Below are 22,235 nucleotides of genomic sequence, written 5' to 3'. Positions count from 1 at the left end.
CACGTGCTCAAAAGCCAAGTCAGATTCTTCTGTGTCTTTGTGATTGTTTGAGCTAGTGTTTCGCTTAGAGAAAGGTGAATGAAAGCATGTGTGGGTGTGCATTTGTGATATTGATGAATATTTTTTTACCTATAAAGCCAAGAACTTTTTGAAGATGCAGATACTATGTTTTTAATATCCCTGACTAACAAGTTCAGTCTGTTGGTACCATCCAGTAACCTCAGATTCTGAGATTATATTATAACTAACTATAATCCTCACTTGACAGGATTCTCCTGGTTTATTGGCAGTTTTTGGCTTTACCCTCATCAGAAAGAGGGAAGTTCAAAGGACACACCCATTTCTAGGAGTTACACAAAACCCTCTTCCAAGAAATGTCTTGACCTTTCTACAATTTTAACCACAAGGCATGTGAGATTTGGTATCTAGAAAGATGATATGAGGCTCTAAGTCCTTAGTCATCAAAGAAAAGTTCTGTTATCTTTGATGTAATACCTAAGGCAGGGCAGAAGATTCTGGAGTTTTAGAAATATTTTCAGCTGTTCAGGCTGAAAGTGTAAGGGGGTTCTAATTAATAGTAGGTTATGTAAAAGCACACAACCCTCTGTTTGAAGAATCTGAATAATCTGATTGAATGAGTTGTTACCATATTAGATTTTCTTGGTTAAAAATACATAAGACTCTCAAAATTGGAAGAGACCTTCGTCCCTTGTCTGTCTACTGATCCACTGCTTGAGCCCCCTTTTCAGTCTCCCTCCCCATCCCTAGCCTAAGCCAAAGGTCAGCAAACAGATCTTGCCCAATACCTCTCTTTTTCTACATAGTTTTGAACATAGCCATTCTCATGTGCTTACGGATTATCTGTGGCTTCTTCCCTGCCACTCCGGATTTGAGTAGTTGGGACAGACTCTACAGCCTGCAAAGCCTAAAATATTTACTCTCTGCGCTTTACAGGACAAGTTTGCTGACCCATGGCCTGGGTTCTCTAGACACTCCTCTCCAGTGCTGAGTAGTTTTCCAGTTTCCAAGGGCCCTGCTGTGGACCACTCTTTCAGAAAATTCTTACTTACTTACACGGAGCCAAAATCTGCTTTTCTGTAGTATGTGCCTACTGGCAGTAGTTCAACTTTAGTATGTGGGATCACCCAAAATAAATCAAATTGCTCTTCCACATGTCAGCTCCTTATATCTTAGAACACTGCAATCCTGACTCCAGGCGGAACCTCACTGAATCCTAGTACCAGAAGATTTCAAGTCCTGTCGTCACCACCAGAACTGAACACAACATCCTGTGCATTATGGCCAGTGTAAAGCTAAACTGGGGCCTCCTGGAGTTTTCTAGGTGCCAAGAGCAATAGGAAGATCTCATGGCCTCATTCTACATGCTACCTTGGAATCTTAACCTAAAGAACAGAGACAGGTTCCTGTGGAACATGTGCTCTCTGCTCGGCAGCAGGGAGTTATGCAATTTCCAGGTCATATGTACCCACGGTACATGTCTGTGGTCTGAATGGTTGTGAAATGGTTTGTTTTTTTGACTGGATTTGGGTACAAAAGGAAAACAGTCACTCCTGTTTCATCAGAGAAGATGGTGGCGTTCTCTTAATCACAGACACAAATGGAAGGTTCTTTCTTGAGAGTAGGCCGCTCTACCATATACTTCTTTAAGCCCCATTGTTGAACAAAGTGATTTACATTGTCTTTTCCTTTCTGTCTCCTTGCCATCTTCTCTCACGATTACAGATTACTGCAACAGCTTTCTAAATAATTTTATCAGCCTCTTATTTTTCCTTTCTCTGGTTCATTGTCATCATTCTGCCAGATAACAGTACAGGAACAACAGTCATGTCTCTGCTGATCCGTACTCTTCAGTGGCTCCCCATTACCAGTAAAAGAAAAGCAAAATTTCTTAGGGTGGTGTTCAAGGCTTTCCAGAACCACCAAGCTCTTCCTTTTCTCCTTTTCCACATTTAGAAGAGATTATTCCATATTTTCTGAACTTGTCTTAACATTTTCCTATCCCTAGGCCTTGGTCATATTGTGTACTCTATAAGAAATGTCCATTTCTCCTTCCTTCACAAAACCATGTATCAAACCCTATCTTCTTCATTGTTCATGTTCATTCATATTTCGCTTCTCTCTCCCTGCCCCCCTCCCAGTTTGATTTCCCTGCTTCAGTGGCCTAACAGCATATTATGTCTCTTTTTATGGTACTTCTAAAAATTTGCTTTTTTTTTTTTAAATTAAGTAGGCTCCACACCCAATGTAGAATTTGAACTCACAACCCTGAGATCAAGTGTTGCATACTCTATCAACTGAGCCAGCCAGGCGCCACAAAATTTGCTTTTTATTTTAGGGACATGTGTTCATGTCTTTTGTTCCTGCAACATTGTAAACTCATAAATTACTTGAAAGGAGTGGTTAGATCTTGCCTCTTTTCTATATCCCTCAAAACATTGAGCAGAATTTTGCTTGTTTTCCTGAATACTGTAAAAGGAGCTTGTTGATTTGGCATGAGCAGTGAAGTAGCAGGAAGAACTAAGTGGAAGTAGATGGTTTTGAGCCTGAGAGACTGGAAGAAAAATCATACCTTTGACCAAAAGAGGCAGAACCCGGAGGAGTTGCTGATGTGTGATACAGGGCATGAAGAAGGAAAAAAATGCTGGCTTCTTAATGATGATCAAGTAGAAAGAACAATGAGTGGGAAATGTGGGGATCTTTTATAGTGAGAACTCTCTTGCCAGTTTCATGATCTCAGAGTCTCCTTGGACTGCTTTAGACTCAAGAGCTATGTACTCGCCACCTATCATGCCAAGTCTGGTTCTAGGTGCTTTTATATTTTTAAACCTTACTTATTACTCTATGTACTAATACTAGTTTTGTATTTTCTCCCTTTTATATGTGTGGTTATTGAGGCTTAGAAAAGTTAAAAAAATTTGTCCCAGTTTATAGAGCAAGAACTAGGACTATAATTTGGGTATTTTCACTTTGATCTGAAGCTTTTCTCATCCCACTCTGCAGCATCTCCCTCATTCTGCTCTCCTCATTTCTCTCCATTTGTGCCCCTCGCTTTGAGTTTTCATTGATCTGAATTAATAATGTTTCTTCTGCTTGGTTGGGTTATACCAGGAATTAGGCAGAATGTGATACCTTTAAATCTTCATATTATCTACTTTAAGTGACTTAATATAGTTTATTATTGAAAATGGAAAAACAGTTTCATGATGAGATATTTAAGCCTAAGTATGTATACCTGTGTTTTAATGAAATTTAGCTATTTTGTGTAATTCTATAATTAGAGTACTTATGCGCCAAAGGAAGGCCCTATATGAGGATCTGGGGAAGAGGAAGACCAGACCCTCTATTCTGAAAGAGCTCTAGATTTTGGAACCTTGTGAGAAGGATGATCAAAAATGGTAACATTACAGGATAGCATTGAAATATAAGCAAAACTTTGGAGAATTTAGAAAAGAAGGAAGATTGGGAGGCTTTTCAGATAGGAGGAAATTGAGAGTGTGGAGGTAGAAAAGTATGTTTAGGGAACAGTGAAAATTCAACTTGGTTTGAGTAGTTACAGTGTGTGTGTGTGTGTGTGTGTGTGTGTGTGTGTGTGTGTGTGTGTGTGTGTATGTGTGTATATAACAAAGTATAAATAAAGGAGTAGAAATGAGATGGGAAAGTAGGTTTGAGCTAAATTGTAAAGGCCCTAAAGCTGAGCCACAGAACCCAAGAGTACATCAACAGATGGAATGGATAAACACAATGTGACTTAAACACACAACGGAATATTATTCAGCCTTAAAAGGGAATGAAAGTCTGACACACGCTACAACATGGATTAACATTGAAGACCTCGTGCTAAGTGAAATAAGCCAGTCACAAAAGGGCAAGTATTCTATGATTCCACATATATGAGAAGTTAAATTCATAAAGACAGAAAGTTTAATGGTGGTTTTTAGGGACTTGATAGAGTAGGGAGTAGGGAGTTAGTGTTTAATGGACCCCAAGTTTCAGTTGGGGAAGATGAAAAAGTTCTGGGGAAAGATGGTATTGATGGAAAAAAAAAAAAAAAAAAAAGATGGTATTGATGGCTCGACAACAGTGTGAATGTACTTAATGCCACAGAACTGTACACTTAAAGTGGTAAAAATGGTAAATTTTATGTTCAGTATATCTTACCACATTGAAAATAGATTTTAAAATTTTTAATTAAAAAAAAAAAAAACCCTAAGCCATAGAAATTGAACTTTGCTGTGCAGATGATGGAGAGTCATGAAAATTTTGGATAGTGAGAGCAGTAACATGATCAGAATTTTGCTCTGATTAAACTGGATGCATTGGTAAGCATTTAATTAGGACAACTGGTAGGAAACTATGACAGTACCCCAGACTATACACATTAAGCACTTAAAATAGAGCAGAAAAGCAAGCATGATATGGTACATGTATTTTGGTGGATATATGTATATAATTACTAGGAGTAGAATTGTGGGGTCCTGGGGTGTATGTTCAGCTTTAGTAGATACTGCCATAGTTTCCCGAAGGGTTTATACCAATTTACACTCTTGCTAATAAGGTATGAGAGTTTCAGTTTCTCCATATTCTTCCCAGTGCTTATGATTATCAGTCTTGTTGTTAAAACCATTCTGGCGGTTGTGTCCTGGTGTTAATTTGCATTTTCGCAATGACTAATGAAATCAAGATCTTTTTATATGCTTATTGCCTTTTGGATCTCTTTTGTATAGTGGCTATTCAGATCTTTTGCCAATTTTTCTATCAAGTGATCTTTCTCTTGCTAATATGTAGGAGGTTTTTTTTTTTTTCTTATATGTTCTGAATATGAGTCCTTCATTGAATATATGTATTGCAAGTATCTCCTCTTACTTGGCTTTTCATCCTCTTGATGTTGCCAGACACTAAGTTTAATGTAGTACCATTGATTACTTTTTCTCTTCTATTAGTAATTTTTGAGTATTCAAGAAAGCTTTGCCTACCCCAAAGTCATGAAGACATTTTCCTCTAAATGCTTTATTGCTGTATCTTTCACATTTGGATTTATAATGATCTGAAATTAATTTTCACATGTGGCATGAAATAAGGATTAAGAATCTTTCCCTATAATTATCAAATGACCTATCACCATTTATTAAAAAGATCATTCTTTTCTCTATAGCAGTATCACCTTTTTCATAAATCTAGTGACTATGTATGGGTCTGTTTCTGGATTCTTCTGTTCCATTTGCCTATTAAGTCTCTCTTTTAGGCTCTCTTTTAGTCTTCTAAATAGACAAGGCTTTCCTCCCAGTGGTTACCTTTGGTTATATGCACCTAGCCCTGGAAATGGAAAGTAGAATGTATTTGTTAATTTATTGCAGCATAACAAATGGCTTGAAACTTACTGGCTTTAACAACAATAAATACTTAATATTTCATATGGCTTCTGTGAGTCAGGAATTCAGGAGCACTTTTGTTTGGTGGATTTGGCTCATGAAATTGCGGTCAGAAAGTTGTCTACAGCTGCAGGCATCTGAAGGCTTGACTGGGGCTGAAGTGTGTGCTTCTAAGAAGAGCTCATTTACATGGCTGGTGGGAGGCCATAGTTCCTCACCATGTGCAGTCCTCCTCAGTACTGCTTGAGTGCCCTTACAACATGGCAGCTGATCCAGAGGAGAACAGGAAAGAAGCTGTCATGTCTATAATTACTTAGCCTTCAAAGTCACACACTGTTGTTTATGCAATATCCTCTTGGTCATCCTTATTCAGTGTGGGAGGAGACCACATAAGGCTGTACTAGGAAGTGAGACTCATTACGGGGGCTATCTTGGAGACTGGCTGCTACACAGAAAAACAAGAGATGATAGTTGGCATCTTATGTATATTTTTATTATCTATCTGGGAACTTTTATTCTCTAAGGCCAAGAATCATGCCTTGTCTTTACAGTACAAGAATCCCTAGAGCTGGTATGTAGTTGGGGAGGTTAAGAAATATGAATGACTCTTCGTCTACTCCATTTTGTGCCCTCCTGCTCAGAAGCCTGAACTCTGAAGTTCACTCATATTTTCACGTTGTGATTTCCTAAGGTCCTCTCCCCATCCCTGAGTGGGAAAGATTGAGGACAGCTGGATCTGGTCATAGTCATTAGCCAGCTATTAACAACCTTTCTTTCCATGATGTTTATTTTTCTTCTCTGAGAAATAGTCATTTCCTCTTTATGGTTTTCTTCAAATACAGTTCCTGTCTATGAACATTCTTTTTTTTTTTTTTAAAGATTTTATTTATTTTAGAGAGAGAGAACACAAGTGGGAGGAGCAGAGGGAGAGGGAGAGAGAATCTCAAGCAGACTTTGCACTGAATGCAAAGCCTGACACAGGGCTCTGTCCCATGATCCTGAGATCATGACATGAGCTGAAACCAAGAGTCAGACACTTAACCAACTGACTGTACCAACCCAGGCACCCCCCATCTATGAACATTCTAATTCTATTATGGAGCAGTTTCCTTTTAATTAAACTTTATTTTGAGATAACTTTAGTTTCATAGGTAGTTGTAAAAATAATACAGAGATCCCATATACCCTCTACTAGTGTCCCCCCAGGGGTCACATCTTCCGAAACTATACTACGGTATCACAACAAGAACGTTGGTATTGAGATCCAGAGCACTTCCATCACTATAAGAATCTCTCATACCACCCTTATATAGCCATACTCACATCTGTCCTACTCCAAGCCCCTTCTTAACCACTGACAACCACTAATCTGTCCATTCCTAAATTCTACCATTTCAAGAATTGTAGGTAAGTGCAGTTGTGCGGTATGTAGCCTTTTGGGATTGGCTTTGTTGACTCAGCATAACTCTCTGGAGATGCATTCAAGATTTTATGTGTGTCAATACTTTGTTCCTTTTTTTTTTTTATTGCTGAGTAGTATTCTATGGTATGGATATATTACAGTTTATTTAGCCATTCTCCCATTGAAGGACACTTAGATTGTTCCAATTTGGAGCTCTTATAAATAAAACTTAAACATCCATGTACAAGTTTTTGTATGAAATAAATCTTTATTTCTCTGGGATAAATACTCAGGAGAGCAATTGCCGAGGTATATAGTAGTTGCATGTTGTTTAGTTTTTTAAGAAATGGCCAAAGTACGGGTGCCTGGGTTGCTCAGTCAGTTAAGTGTCAACTCTTGATTTCGGCTCAGGTCATGATCTCAAGGTCATGAGATTGAGCCCTGTGTCGGGAGAGCTCTCTCTCCCAAAAAAACAAAACAAAACATTTAAACAACAACAACAAAAATGGCCAAATTGTTTTCCAGGGTGGCTGTATCATTTTAGATTATTACCAACAATGTTTGACCCATTTTCTCTGCCTCATTACCAGCATTTTGTGTTACAATTTTTTTATTTTAACCATTCTGATAGGTCTGTGATAAGATCTCATTGCATTTTAATTTGTGTTTCCAGAATGGCTAAAGCTATTGAGCATCTTTGCATGTGCTTATTTACTATCTATATATTCTCTTTGGTGAAATATCTTTTCATGTCTTTTGCACTTGTCCTAACTGGATTGTTTCCCTCTTTTAACTGTTGAGTGTTGAGAGTTCTTTATATGTTCTAGATACTATTCTTTATTGAATATGTGGTTCGCAAATATTTTCTCCTACTCTACAGCTTGTCTTTTTATCTTTTTAAAATTTTATTATTTAAGTATACTTGATATACAGTGTTATTAGTTTGAGGTGCACAACATAGTGATTTGACAATTCTATACATTATGCAGTGTTCATCATGATAGTGTAACCATCTGTCATCATACAACATTATTACAGTATTATTGACTGTATTCCCTATGCTATACTTTCATCTCTGTGACTTATTTATTTTTATGTCTGGGAGTTTATACCTCTTTATCCCCTTCAGCTATTTCACACATTCCTCCCACTCCCCTCCCCTCTAGCGACTACCAGTTTGTTCTCCACATTTATGAGTCTGTTTCTGCTTTGTTGTTATTGTTGATTGCTCCTTTTGATTTTTAGATTCCACTGGTAACTGAAATCATATGGTGTTTGTCTTTCTCTGACTAACTTATTTCATTTAGCATAATACCCTCTAGGTCCATACGTGTTGTCACAAATGGCAAGATCTCACTCTTTTAATGGGTGAGTGACATTCATGTGTCTGTGTGTTTGTGGGGGGTGCTGTCTGTTGGTGTGTACACCATATCTTTATTCATTCATCTGTTGATAGACACTTGAATTGTTTCCATATCTTGGCCTTTGTAAATAATGCTGAAATGAATATAGAGGTGCATATATATTTTCGAATTAGTGTTTTCAGGGATTTCGGGGGGGGGTAGTAAATACCCAGGAATGGAATTACCAGATCATATGGTATTTCTATTTTTAATTTTTTGAGGAATCAGCATACTGTTCCACAGTGGTTGCACCAGTTTACATTTTCACCAACCTTTGTGCACAAGGATTCATTTACATTTCACCAACCCTTGTGCACAAGGGTTCCCTTTTCTCTGCATCCTCGCCAACACTTGTTATTTCTTTTTAATAATAGCCATTCTGACTGGTGTGAGGTGATAGCTCATTGTGGTTTTGATTTGCATTTCCCTGATGATTAGTGATGTTGAGCATCTTTTCATCCGTCTTTTAGCCATCTGTATGTCTTCTTTGGGAAAATATCTACTCAATCCAAAAAATTGGATTTTTTTTTTTTTTTTTTGGCCGTTGAGTTGCGTAAGTTCTTTACATACTTTTTATAGTAACCCTTTATCAGAAAAATCATTTGCAAGTATCTTCTCCCACCCAGTAGGTTGCTTTTTTGTTTTGTTGATGATTTCCTTAACTGTGCAAAAGCTTTTTATTTTGGTGTAATCCCACTTGTTTATTTTTGCTTTTGTTTCCCTTGCCTGAGGAAAAATAACCATAAATATATTGCTAAGGCTGATGTTCAAGAGACTACTGCCTTTGTTTTCATTTAGGAGTTTTATGGTTTCAGGTCTCATATTTAGGTCTTTAATCCATTTTGAGTTTATTTTTGTGTATGGTATAAGAAATTTCATTCTTTTGCATGTAGCTGTCCAGTTTTCCCAACACCATTGATGAGAATATCTTTTCCCCATTGTATATTCTTGCCCTCTTTGTCATAGGTTAATTGACCTTATAAGCATGAGTTTTTTCCTGGGCTCTCTATCCTGTTCAATTGATCTATGTTTATTTTTGTGCCAGTGCCATACTGTTTTGATTATTATAGCTTTGTAGTATATCTTGAAATCTGGGATTCTGATGCCTCCAGCTTTGTACTTTCTCAAGATTGCTTTGACTATACAGGGTCTTTTGTGGTAACATCCAAATTTTAGTATTATTTGTTCTAATTTTGTGAAAAATCCTTTTGGTATTTTGATAGGGACTGCATTGAATCTGTCATTTGCTTTGAATAGTATGGACATTTTAACACTAATAATTTTTCCAGTTCATGATCATGATAGATCTTTCCATTTGTTTGTATCATCTTCAGTTTCTTCCATTACTTTCTAATAGTTTTCAGAGTATAGATCTTTTGCCTCCTTGGTTAAATTTATTCCTATCTTTTTTTTTTTTTTCTGGGTGCAATTGTAAATGGGGTTGTTTCTTAGTTTCTCTTTCTGCTACTTCATTATTTGTGCATAGAAACACAAGAGATTTCTTTATTTGTGCATAGAAACACAACAGATTTCTATATATTAAATTTTGTATCCTGCAACTTTACTGAATTCATTTATCAATTCTAATAGTATTTTGGTAAATTCTTTAGGGTTTTCTATGTGTAGTATCATGTCATCTGCAAATAGTGAAAGTTTTACTTCTTCCTTACCAATTTGGATGACTTTTATTTTTCTTACCTGCTTGCTGCCAACTAGGACTTCCAGTACTATATTGAATAAAAGTGATGAGAGTGGACATCTGTGTCTTTTACCTGATCTTAAAGGAAAAGCATTTCGTTTTTCACCATTGGGTATGATGTTAGCTGTGGGTTCTTCATCTATGGCTTTTATTATGTGGAGGTATGTTCCCTCTAAACCAACTTTGTTGAGAGTTTTTACCATGAATGGATATTGAATTTTATTAGGTGCCTTTTCTGCATCTATTGAGATGACTATATGGTTTTTATCCTTCATTTTGTTAATGTGATAAATCACATTGGTTGATTTGTGGATATTGAACCATCCTTGCATCCCTGGAATAAATCCCACTTGATTGTGGTGAATGATCCTTTTTTTTTTCCCTCTCACTGCCTTTGATCAGGTCTTTATTCAAAATTTGCTGTCCAAAATGATTTGACTTTTATAGAATAAACAAATTTAAGTTTTTATGCAGCAGGCTTCTTTTCTTCCGTGGTGGGTTTCTTTTCTGCAATCTTCTTCTTGGCTGTTGGTTTCTTGGTAGCTGCAGGCTTTTTTTCCCACCAAAGGTTTCTTCTGCTTCTTAACACCAACAGCCTCCTTTCCTTTCTTCCCTACCACAGGCTCCTTGCCTGGAACCCCTTTCTCATATGATTTGGCTTCTAATTTGCCTTATCCATCTGGAGTTTGTGATTCTTGGCCTGGCAAAGAATGGTGTTCTGGCACATGGACTTTGCATATGGGTTTAACTTCAACATGATTCTCAGGTTTTTCAGTGGTTTGTTCTTCAGGACTCTGCGATGAATCTTCTTGCACGGTGCTCAGAGGGCTCTTTGGATCTCTGGGCTTTTCAAGATTCTGCTAAGGTCTGTATTAAGCATCTTATGCATTGAAAGGTTGTAGTTACTCTTGAGGGAGGCAGGCTTACACCAAGTGCCATACAGATCATCTAACTTGCAGAAAGCACTTTCAGTCCAAATGCAGAAATATGGCATGTGCTCACCAGGAGCAAGTTAAAAAACGCTCAGTTTGGTTACATTAAGTAAAGTAATTCCAGGGATGTTTTTGAAGGCCTTGATGATTCCGTTGCCCTCATTATAGATGGTGTAGGGTCCTCTGTGCTGAATACAATGATGGTTTCTCATTTTGCCCTTGCCAGCTCTCATTCACTGAGAGGCATAGACCTTTTTGATACAATTCCAAGCTTTAAGTTTCTTAAGAAGCAAAACAGTCTCCTAGGCCTTCTTGTAGCCTTCAACTTTATCTTCAACCGCCAAAGGAAGTTCAGGAACGTCCTCAATATGGTGACTTTTAGACATGACCAGTGCTGGTAAGGCTGAGGCAGCCAGGGCAGAGCAGATGGCATATCACTTCTGTGTTGTGTTCACTGTGCAGTGCTAACAGCACCAGGTTTTGGTTGGTGCAAACATGCGGCTCCCACGACACATATTTCCAAAAGCACTCTGGCCAGAATGGTAAGTCTCACTGCCTCAAACTGGGAATTTGAACCATGGCTCTACCAGTACCCCAAGATTCAGCTGGTTTGATGCCACTGATTCACTTACAGCATATGGCTATTTGTTGTTTTTGTGCAAGTTAGTGTGAACAAAGTTCACAATATCAGGTCAATGGGAGATTTGAACACAGCAGCCAAAGTAACATTTTTGCCAGATGACTCTCCCTTTTCAGAGTACACTGATGTCAGTGGAGGAGCACACACCATCGCATGGAGAGGACAGGGCCATGCTCCTCTCAACCCCGTGGCTCCTATAGGAAAAATGTGAATGATCCTTTTAATGCATTATTGAATTTGGTGTGTTGATATTTTGTTGAGGATTTTTACATTTATGTTCATCAGAGATATTGGCCTGTAATTTTATTTTATTTTACAGTATCTTTTTCTGGTTTTAGTATCAGGGTAATGCTGGTCTTATAGAATGAATTTGGAAGCTTCCCTACCTCTTCTATTTTTTGGAATAGTTTGAGAAAATAAGTATTTACTCTTCTTTAATATTTGGTAGAATTCACACGTGAAGTCATTTTGGCCTGGACTTTTGTTTGTTGGGAGTCGTTTTTTTTTTTATTATTACCAATTCAATTTTGTTACTAGTAATTAACATATTCTAATTTTCTGTTCCCTCTTGATTCAGTTTTGGAAGATTGTGTGTTTCTAGGAATATTTTTCTTGTAGGTTGTAGGTTGTCCAGCTTGTTGGCATATAATTTTCTGTAGTAGTGTCTTACAATCTTTTGTATTTGTGTGGTACTGGTTGTTATTTCTCCTCTTTCATCTCTAGTTTTATTTGAGTCCTCTCTTTTTTTTCTTGACAAGTCTGACTAAAAGTTTATCAGTTTCATTTATCTTTTCAAAGAACCAACTCTTGATTTCATTGATATTTCCTACTTTTTTTTTTAGTCTTGACTTCAGTTATCTCTGCTGTGATCTTTATTATTTCCTTCCATTTACTAGCCTTGGGCTTTGTTCTTCTTTTTCTAGTTCCTTTAAATGTAAAGTTAGATCATTTATTTGAGATTTTTCTTATTTCTTTTTTTTTTTTTTTTAAGATTTTATTTATTGGGCGCCTGGGTGGCTCAGTTGGTTAAGCGACTGCCTTCGGCTCAGGTCACGATCCTGGAGTCCCTGGATCGAGTCCCGCATCGGGCTCCCTGCCGAGCAGGGAGCCTGCTTTTCCCTCTGACCCTCCCCCCTCTCACATGCTCTCTCTCTCTCATTCTCTCTGTCTCAAATAAATAAATACAATCTTTAAAAAAAAAAAAGATTTTATTTATTTATTTGACAGAGAGAGACACAGCGAGAGAGGGAACACAAGCAGGGGGAGCAGGAGAAGGAGAAGCAGGCGTCCTGCCGAGCAGGCAGCCCGATGCGGGGCTTGATCCCGAGGACCCTGGGATCATGACCTGAGCCGAAGGCAGACGCTTAACAACTGCGCCACCCAGGCACCCCTGAGATTTTTCTTATTTCTTGAAGTAGACCTGTGTCACTATAAACTTCCCTCTTAGAACTGCTTTCACTGTGTCCCAAAGATCTTGGACCATTGTTTTCGTTTTTGTTTGTCTCCATGTGTTTTTTTATTTCATTTTTTATTTCTTTGTTAACCCATTGGTTATTTAGTAGCACATTGTTTAGCCTCCATGTGTTTGTGGTTTTTCTGGTTTTTTGTTTTTTAAGTAGATTCCATGCCCAGCATGGAGCCCAGTGTGGGGCCCAAACTTAAAACCCTGAGATAAAGACCTGAGCTGAGATCAAAAGTTGGACACTTAATCAACTGAGCCACCCAGGTGCCCCGGTTTTGTTTTTTATTGTAGTTGAGGTCTAGTTTCCTACTGTTGTGGTCAGAAAAGATACTTGATATGATTTCAGTCTTCTTAAATTTATTGAGACTTTTTTGGTGGCCTGTCAGTTTTTCCTCAAGAATGTTCCATGTGCACTTGGAAAGAATGTGTATTCTGCTGTTTTTTTGATAGAATATTCTGTATATATCTGTTAAGTCCTTCAGGTCTAATGTGTCATTCAAAGGCACTGCTTCTGTATTGATTTTCTCTCTGCATGATCTATTTATTGTTGTAAGTGGGATGTTAAAATCCCCTACCATTATTGTATTAATGTCAGTTTCTCTCTTTATGTCTGTTACTGGTTGCTTTATGTGTTTAGGTGCTCCTGTGTTGGTGCATAGATATTTACAATTGTTATATCTTCTTTTTGGATTGATCTCTTTATCATTATGTAATGCTCTGTTGTTACAGTCTTTGTTTTAAAGTCTGTTTCATCTGATACAAGTATTGCCATCATGGCTTTTCTTTCAACTTCCATTTGCATGGAATATCTTTCTTCATCCCTTCACCTTCAGTCTGTATGTGTCTTTTTGTCCTCTTAACAAAGGCTTTTGCAGAGCAAAAGTTTTACATTTCATTGAAGTCTAATTTATAAGATTGTACTTTTATGGATTATGCTTTTGGTGTCAAGTCTAAGAACTCTTGCTTAGCTCTAGATCTGATAGATTTCCTCCACAGTTTTTTTTTTCTAAATGTTTTATAGTTTTACATTTAAGTCCATGATTCATTTTGAGTTAATTCTTGTATAAGAGGTGAGATTTAAATTGAGGTTCATTTATTTCTTTATGGATGCCCAATTGCATTATTTATTGAAAAGACCATCTTTCCTCCACTGAATTGCTTTTTCACTTTCATCAGAAATCAGTTGGGCATATTTGTGTGGGGCTGTTTCTGGGTCCCTTTGTTCTGTGTGTGTGCTTCTGCCAACACCACATAGTCTTGAGAACTATAGGTATATAATAACTCTTGGAACCTAGTGAATTAACAATCCCTCTTTTATCTTCCTTTTCAAAATTGTTTTAGCTATCGCACTTTCTTTGCCTTCCCGTATACTTTTAGAGTAATTTTGTCTACGTCTATAAAAACTCTTGCTGGGATTTTGATAGAAATTGTGTCAAATCTGAACATCAGTTTGGGGAGATGTACTATGTTGAGTCTTCTAATCCATGAACATAGTATACTTCTCCATGTGGTTTTCTTTTTTCCTTTCATCAGCATTGTATAGCTATCAGCATACATGTCCTATGCATATTTTGTTAGATTTATACCTATTTCATTGTTTAAAAACAAACTATGAATGGCATTTTATTTTTATTCTCTATCCCCACATGTTCACTGCTGGTATGTAGAAGCGAATTGATTTTTATATGTTCATCTTGTATCCTGTGACCTTGATGGGGTCACTTATTAGTTCCAGGAGTTTTTTTTGAGTATTTTTTTTTCTAAATTCCTTGGGATTTTCTGTGTGGAAAATTATGTCTTCTGTAAATAGGGACAACTTTTTTCTTCCTTTCTAATTTGTATGCCTTTTATATCTATTTCTTTATTGCCCTGACTAGAACTTTCAGCACCGTGTTGAATAAGAGTGGTGAGAGTGAGCAGACATCCTTGCCTTGTTCCTGATTTTAGGGGAAAAGCATTAATTACAAAGTATAATGTTGGTGTTGATCTTTTGTTGATGCTTTTTATCAAACTGAGGAAGCTCCTCCTCTCTTCCTATTTTTTTGGGTTTTTATTTTGAATAGGTGTCAAATTTTGTCAGATGCTTTACTCTGCATCAATTGATACGACCGTGTGGTTTTTCTTTAGCCTATTAGTATAGTGGATTACACTGATTGATTTTTGAATATTGAATTAGTTTTAATTTAATCCTTCGGACAAACCCTACTTGGTTATCTTATATAATTCTTTTTATATCTTGCTGAATTCTCTTTGTATTTTATATTTAAGTCCATGATCCATTTTAACTTAATTTTTGTAAGTGATTTTGTATAGGTAAAAGAACAGTCCTAAAAAAGCTTTCTTCTTAATAACATATTCAGGACTCGTGTTCTCATGTTCTTCTTGAATTATGTGTCAGTAATCCAACAGTAAATTTTTCATTTCTGTATTATGGGACACTTTCAAGCTGAAGGTCCCAGATTTCCTTATAAATATTTATTACATGGCCACTGTTCCTAACAGAATGAAGGGAACAAGATGCTAAAGAACTCACATCATAAAGAATCCACAGTATACCTTTATCTTTCTTAATCTCTTTGCTGTAATTCTCTTGCTGTCGTCCTTTCCTACTTCCTACTGTGAACATTTATATATGTTTAAACTGCATTTATTAGTTTGAGTAAATTAATATATTTATAGAATGAAGAAAGTCAACAGATCTTTACTGAGTTCTCATATAGGTCAAGCATTTTGCCAAGTAACTTTTGACTACATAGGACTCTAGCTTCAAGATGTTCAAAGCTTAAAGGGGAGGAAGGTATATAAACAGTTGAAATGCCAAAGTTGAGGGGAGAAATGCCAAAGAAAGCACAGGTTATTAAGGGAATAGAAGACAGAAGCACCAGCTCTACCTGGGGAAGTTAGTAAAGGCCTTCTAGGAGAAGTGATACAAGCTGGCACTGAGGGGACATAGGAATTTTCTAGATAGACAAAATGAGATGAAAGTTATTCTAGGAAGCTGCAGTAGCTTGTACATGACATGAAGCCATGCAATTATGTGGCATATTTGGAGAATAATTTGTTATTTGTTATGCACCTATAGTAAGTTCTGGGAGACCAGTAATTCATGCTGTATCCTCAGCATCTAGAATAATGCCTGCAGCATAGTAAGCACTAAACAAATATTTGTTGGATGGATGAATGGAAAGAAGGAAGGAAGGAGGCATAAATGAGGCCAGAGAGATAAGAAAGTTTCAGCAATAAAGACCCTTGCTTAGTAACATTTAGCAGATGTCTACCATAAAGATTTCTAGAAGAATAGGATATGTTCATAATCTACTTGGAAAGAAACAACAAATACCAAAAATATCTGTAATATGTTGTAGAAAATGACAGGTCATAAAAAGTACATAAAAAGTATATGAAGGTTCAGAGGAAGTAGAGGTCCATTTCAGCTAAGAGGATCAGAGAAGTTGTCATTGGAGCTAGACTTTTTGGAGTTGGTTATACTTGGTTCTCAGTTGTTTGATTTTTTTTAAAGGTGCATTGACTTGGAGAGAAAGTGGTGTGGCAGAAGAGGGATGTGAATTTGGGACTAGACTAGGCAGCCTCGTCTGCTCTGCCATAAAGTTATCGGCATTTGATAAGCAGTCATTTATCAGCCTGCACCACTTCCTTGGAAACAGAACCTGACAGGCTCCGATTTTATCTGTAGCAGACACCTTTTTCTTGTTTATGAGGGTGTGTCTGTGTGTGTTTATGCTTGCACCTGCGCACCAGTGATTTGGAGACAGTTCTTTCTACAAAGACAAGCACTGAAGGGGACACATGAACTGAAACACAAGCTAAACTATTAACAATACATTTTTAAAATGTACCTTGCTACCCACACACTTGTATATGCACACACACACACAAGCACACACAGAATTCTATAAGCAGTGGCCTGGGCAAGATTTTAGGTGACTGTAAATAGATAGTGCTTATTTTTTTAATTTTCTTCAGCTCTATCCTATCTGTCTATACCTTTTCTTCATTTCAGTGTAAGGCTTATTAGGCACCAGTTATATCCCTGTAACCTACTAGATGCTGTAAGGAGTTCATTTAAGAAAATGATTAGCCAGGGGCGCCTGGGTGGCTCAGTCGTTAAGCGTCTGCCTTTGGCTCAGGTCATGACCCCAGGGTCCTGGGATCAAGCCCCATATTGGGCTCTCTGCTCCGCGGGAAGCCTGCTTCTCCCTCTTCCACTCCCCCTGCTTGTGTTCCCTCTCTCACTGTGTCTCTCTCTGTCAAAAAATAAATAAAACCTTAAAAAAAAAAAAAATGATTAGCCAATTAATTAATTCAATACATATTCATTGATAGCCAGCTATATGTCAGGCACTATTCTAAACACTGAAGATGCAGCATGGAATAAAAAGAACCAATCCTTGCCCTCGTGTTTACATTTTGGTAGGTAGATACAGAAACTCAACAAAAATGTGGTATTTTAGGTGGTATAAGTAGTAGTAAGACCAGTATTGCAAAGTAGGGGGGAAAGGGAGTGTTAGGATTGGGTGATCAGGAATGTTCCCCTCCCCCCCAGTAATGGGACATTTGAATAGAGACTTGAAGAGAAGATGTCTGGGGGCGGAGTATTTCAGGCAGACAGAACACCTAGAGCAAAGACCCTGAGGCAGAAGTATGTGGCTAGTATGGCGAGAGCAGAATGGCCAAGGCAGAGAGTGGCAGGGGATGGCGTAAAAGATGTAGCATGGGAGAGAGATGACCGTCAAGTCAGACCCGTTGGCCATTTTGCAGACTTTGGTTTTTACTCTGAGATGGAAAGCCTTTGGGGACTTTGTGCAGAGAAGTGACATGATCTGATTTATATCAGCTTCCATGTTGAGCCTCGGTTGCAGGATGAAAAGGTGGAAGCAGGAAGACTCCAAAATGGTGGGCTAGACCAGTGAATAATAGTGGAGGTGCGAAGAGACCAGATTGTAGATGTATTTTGAACTGTTTGAACCCATAGGATTTGTTGTTGGATTAGATGTGGAATGTGAAAGGAGTCAATGATGACATCAGGAATTTGGTCTGAGCACCTGGAAGGCTGGAGTTGCTGTTAACTGAGATGGGTAAGATTGCAGGAAGAACAGGCTTGGAGGATATGAAGAGTTTTGAGCACATTGGGCTTAAGATGCCTATTAGTGAAGAGTTGGATATAAGACTCTGGAGTTCGATAGATGGATCTGGGCTGGAGGAATAAATTTGGGAGTTGCAGCAAGTAGATGGTTTTTAAAGCTGTGAAACTGAATAAAATAACCTAGGGAGTGGGTGTAGAGAGAGAAGAGAAAGAGTCTGAGAATTGAGTGTGGGAGCATTCCAATATTTAGAGGTCAGGGAGATGCGAAGGAACCAGGACTAGAGCCTGAAAAAGGCCAGAGGGATAGGGGAATTGAGGGTGAGTTCTGAAGCCAAGGGTAGAAGGTGATTCAAAGAGGACAGAACAAACCAGTAGCAGGTGCTGCTGAGAGATCAAGTAAAACCCAAAAGTTGCATTAGCGGCCTTGAAGTCTTTGAGACCTTTGTTGAGTTATGTCAGTGGTAGGACTGGGGCAGCCTGATTATATTGGTTTCCAAAAAAGAATGGGAAGAAAGGAAACAAAGATCCAGTAGTATAGAAAACTCTTTGAAGTTTTATTGTAAAGTGGATCAGAAAACTGGGCCAGAGTTGGAGGGGGATATGGGATGAAGTCAAGCTTTAAATTGTTTTTCCCAGGATGGGGGATGTTGGTGTCCTGATGGGAATCATCCTAGTGGGAAGGGAAAACGCAGTGATTCCAGAGAATGGGAGAATGATAGAGTGGTGTCCCCTTGTAGGTGAGAGGGGGCCACAAATGGAAGGACATTGGCTTTAGATCAGATGAACTGTGCATGCTCCCTAGTAACAGGCTACTTTGCTGCAAATGCAGGCTGATGGATAAATTTGGTGCTGGAGCCTGTGTAAATTCTCTTAATTGCTTATATTTTCTCATGAAACAAAAAGAATGGGCATGCTGGAGATTTAAAGAGAGAGAAGTTCAGAGACTGTTGCCAAAGAGCAAGAGAAAATCAGAGACTATGTAACCGTGGTAGGATTTTGGGGTGACCTGGGGGCCCACTTGCAATACAATAATCCAGTCCTTGGCATTTGTAGTGTTTCAGGGTTGTGTACCAGGTGCTCTAGGTACATTTGCATAATGAAAACCCTGCCAGGTAGGGAGGGCAGGTAGTGGTGATACTGATTCTCATTCTACACACAAAGCAAGCTCCAAAGCAGTAAGTGACTTAACCTGCAGATCACACAGCAAGTCAGTGGTTAAACATAGACTCCGACCCAAAGCTCCCTGTTACATGTAACATCTTTTTACCACTTTGTAATGGTGTCTGCTCACAGATGACACAGTCTTGTTGAAGAGATGGAATGTAGAAGACAGCATAAGAAAATATGTAATCAAGTGTTAAATTGTATGGCATGATACAAGGAGTTTATTCAGTGATACACGTTGAGTGCTTAATATGTGCAAGGCCCGATTATAAGTACTCGGGCTATCGCAGTGAGCAAGATAGTGAAAGAAATCCTAAAGTTCTGTGCTTTGGAGAAGTTTTAGAAGGCTTTCTATGTGACTCTTCCAGGGCATCATCATTTGGTAAAAAGCACAATGTACTAAAAGTTCAGGAACTTGTTTTTCTGTTCCTTGCTGTATGTGACATTGCTTCAACTCACCACGCCTTGCTGGGTTCCCCGTCCATATACTGAGATGCTAATGGTTTTGCAAGTTCCACCTGAATAAAAGTACTATGAGTTTGAGTCTGTATTCTAGCCTAGGGAATAATTGCTCAAAAATGTTTTAGTCTCCATCTAACTTCTTGATCTAAAAAATGGGATGCCACATCTCATTTCATAGTGATAAGACCCTGTTTCCATAGTGAAGTGTTGCACTAACATGCATTCTAAAATCATCCTCTAATTTTTAAACTCTGGGTAAGTATGAAAGAGAGATAGGGGCCATGTTCAGCCTGCAGGTGCAACAGTCCCTGTCCTTAACCTAGTGATTTCTGAACACCCATTGAGAGGCTTTGAAATAACTAATGACTTTTTTTCCCTCTTCTTCCTCCTTCCTATTCAGGCCTGGAAGAAACGCTGGTTTATCCTGCGGAGTGGCCGGATGAGCGGTGACCCAGATGTTCTGGAATACTACAAGAATGATCACTCAAAGAAGCCCTTGAGGATCATCAACCTGAACTTCTGTGAGCAGGTGGATGCAGGCCTGACCTTCAACAAGAAGGAGCTGCAGGATAGTTTTGTGTTTGACATCAAGACCAGCGAACGCACCTTTTATCTGGTGGCTGAGACAGAGGAGGACATGAATAAGTGGGTCCAGAGCATCTGCCAGATCTGTGGCTTCAATCAGGCTGAGGAGAGCACAGGTAGGAGAACAAACACGGACCTTTCTCCCAAGGGGCAAGGTGCTTCCTGGAGGGGGCTTAGCCGTTGGGGCTACGATGAAGGCCTTCGGATTCCTTGAGCAAGGACAGCAGACTGCAGCTAAAGGCTCTCCTCTCTGCAGAGGAGTAATAGGCAAAGAGTAAGAGTGTATAGGGTTTGGCCAAATACCAGAGGGACCCCTGGCCCTAATGACATTCCGATGGGAACCTAGATGTGTTGAGATTATGTTGAAGCTAAGGTACTTTGTGGTGTTTCTTCAGGTACTTCAACACCACCCCCTATGTCAGCCCTGCACCTTTCCCCCCTTGCCTCTGCTTCCTAGCGCTCTGTGCTCTTACCTGTCACTCATCCCATAGGGCAGCTCTCACCAGGATTCCTTCTCTGGTCCACCTCTGGCTGTTCTACCCCATCTGTTTCAGACCATCCTGCACAGTTATACTTGCCACTTTTTTTTTCTTTTGGTTTGGGGTCCTCTGTGATTACTGTTGATGCATAATCCAGTGTTCTTTTATATTCATTTGGGAGGGGACAGGACAGAAAGGGGGAAATACTGATACATGTTTGGGTTTTGTTGACTTTCACAAAAGAGTAGCCCAACTTTTTATTTTTTCAGATTTATTTACTTGAGAGAGAGCAAGTGTAAGTGGGGGGAGGAGCAGAGGAAGAGGGAGAGAGAGCCCCAAGCAGATCCCCCACCGAGCGTGGAGCCTGACATGGGGCTCTGGGGCTCGACATGGGGCTTGACATGGGGCTTGATGCAGGGCTCGTCATGGGGCTTGATCCCATGACCCAAGATCACAACCTGAGCCAAAACCAAGAGTCTGACACTCAACCGACTGAGCCACCCAGGAGCTCTGTGTAGCCCAACATTTTTAACTGAGTTTTAAGTTGCAGAAAAGCTCTTTGATATTTGTTTGGACTCATCCCCAACTTGGGAATGATTAAGAAACAGATTTTTTTCTGAGGCAGGTGGAGAACCTAAATCAGTAGTTCTTAAACCTGGTCACATGACAGAATTAAAGAGGAGCATTTTTTAAATGTTGATGCCAAATTTTTAAAATGTCCATGCCAAATCAGTTCACTAGGAATCTCAGGGTTGGGACCTAAGCATGAGTGTCTTTTCACAACTTCATTCTGAGTGGCAAGGGTCTGAGGCACCCTTGCTTATTTTTTATGTCTGGGCAATATTACATCTGTAAAATTTTCTTTGTCCATTCATCCATTAGTGGACGCAGGTTGTTGGCATGTCTTAGCTATTGTAAGTCATGCTGCAATGCAATGAACGTAGAGGTGTAGATATCTCTCCGAGACAGTGATTTCAGTTCCTGCAGATATATACCCAGAGGTAGAATTGCTGGATCATATGGTAGTTCTATTTTTAATTTTCTGAGGAACCTCCATACCATTTTCCATACTGACTATACCAGTTTACGTTCCTTCCAGCAGTGCACAAGGGTTCCCTTTTCTCTGCATCCTTGCTAGCACTTACCTCTTATCTTTTTGATAATAACCAGTTAACAGGTGTGAGGTGATCTCTCATTGTGGTTTTGGTTTGATTTACATTTCCCTGATGGTTAATGATGTTGTACACCTTTTCAGGTAACTTGTCCATATGAAGATCTTCCCTGGAAAAATGTCTATTCAGATCCTATGACCATTTTTTAATTGGTTATTTGTTCTTTTTGTTTTTGCTATTGAGTTGTAGGAATTCCTTATGTATTTTGGATATTAACTCCTTATCAGATATATGGTTTGAAAAAACGTATTTTCTTCCATTTCTTTGGTTGCCTTTTCATCTTGTTGTTACTTTTGCTGCGCAGAAGCTTTTTAGTTTAATGTAGTTCCATTTGTTTGTTT

At 38.7% G+C, this 22,235-nt stretch overlaps 1 protein-coding gene and 1 pseudogene across 1 annotated transcript in view; one reads left to right on the top strand and one right to left on the bottom strand.

The window, feature by feature from the left end:
* The window catches only part of GAB2 (GRB2 associated binding protein 2), a 181,322-nt gene that overhangs the window by 111,366 nt on the left and 47,721 nt on the right, over positions 1–22,235 (top strand). The window contains exon 2 of the mRNA XM_036113177.2: positions 20,059–20,359. Coding sequence (XP_035969070.1) covers positions 20,059–20,359 — 301 coding nt within the window. The remainder of the gene's footprint in view (positions 1–20,058; positions 20,360–22,235) is intronic.
* LOC118549050 (large ribosomal subunit protein uL4 pseudogene) lies at positions 10,361–11,652 on the bottom strand (annotated as a pseudogene).

The sequence above is a fragment of the Halichoerus grypus genome, chromosome 11 (assembly GCF_964656455.1).
Source record: "Halichoerus grypus chromosome 11, mHalGry1.hap1.1, whole genome shotgun sequence".
NCBI lineage: Eukaryota > Metazoa > Chordata > Mammalia > Carnivora > Phocidae > Halichoerus > Halichoerus grypus.
Note: the sequence above shows the minus strand (reverse complement) of the source record. Positions and strands in the feature narration are given on the sequence as shown.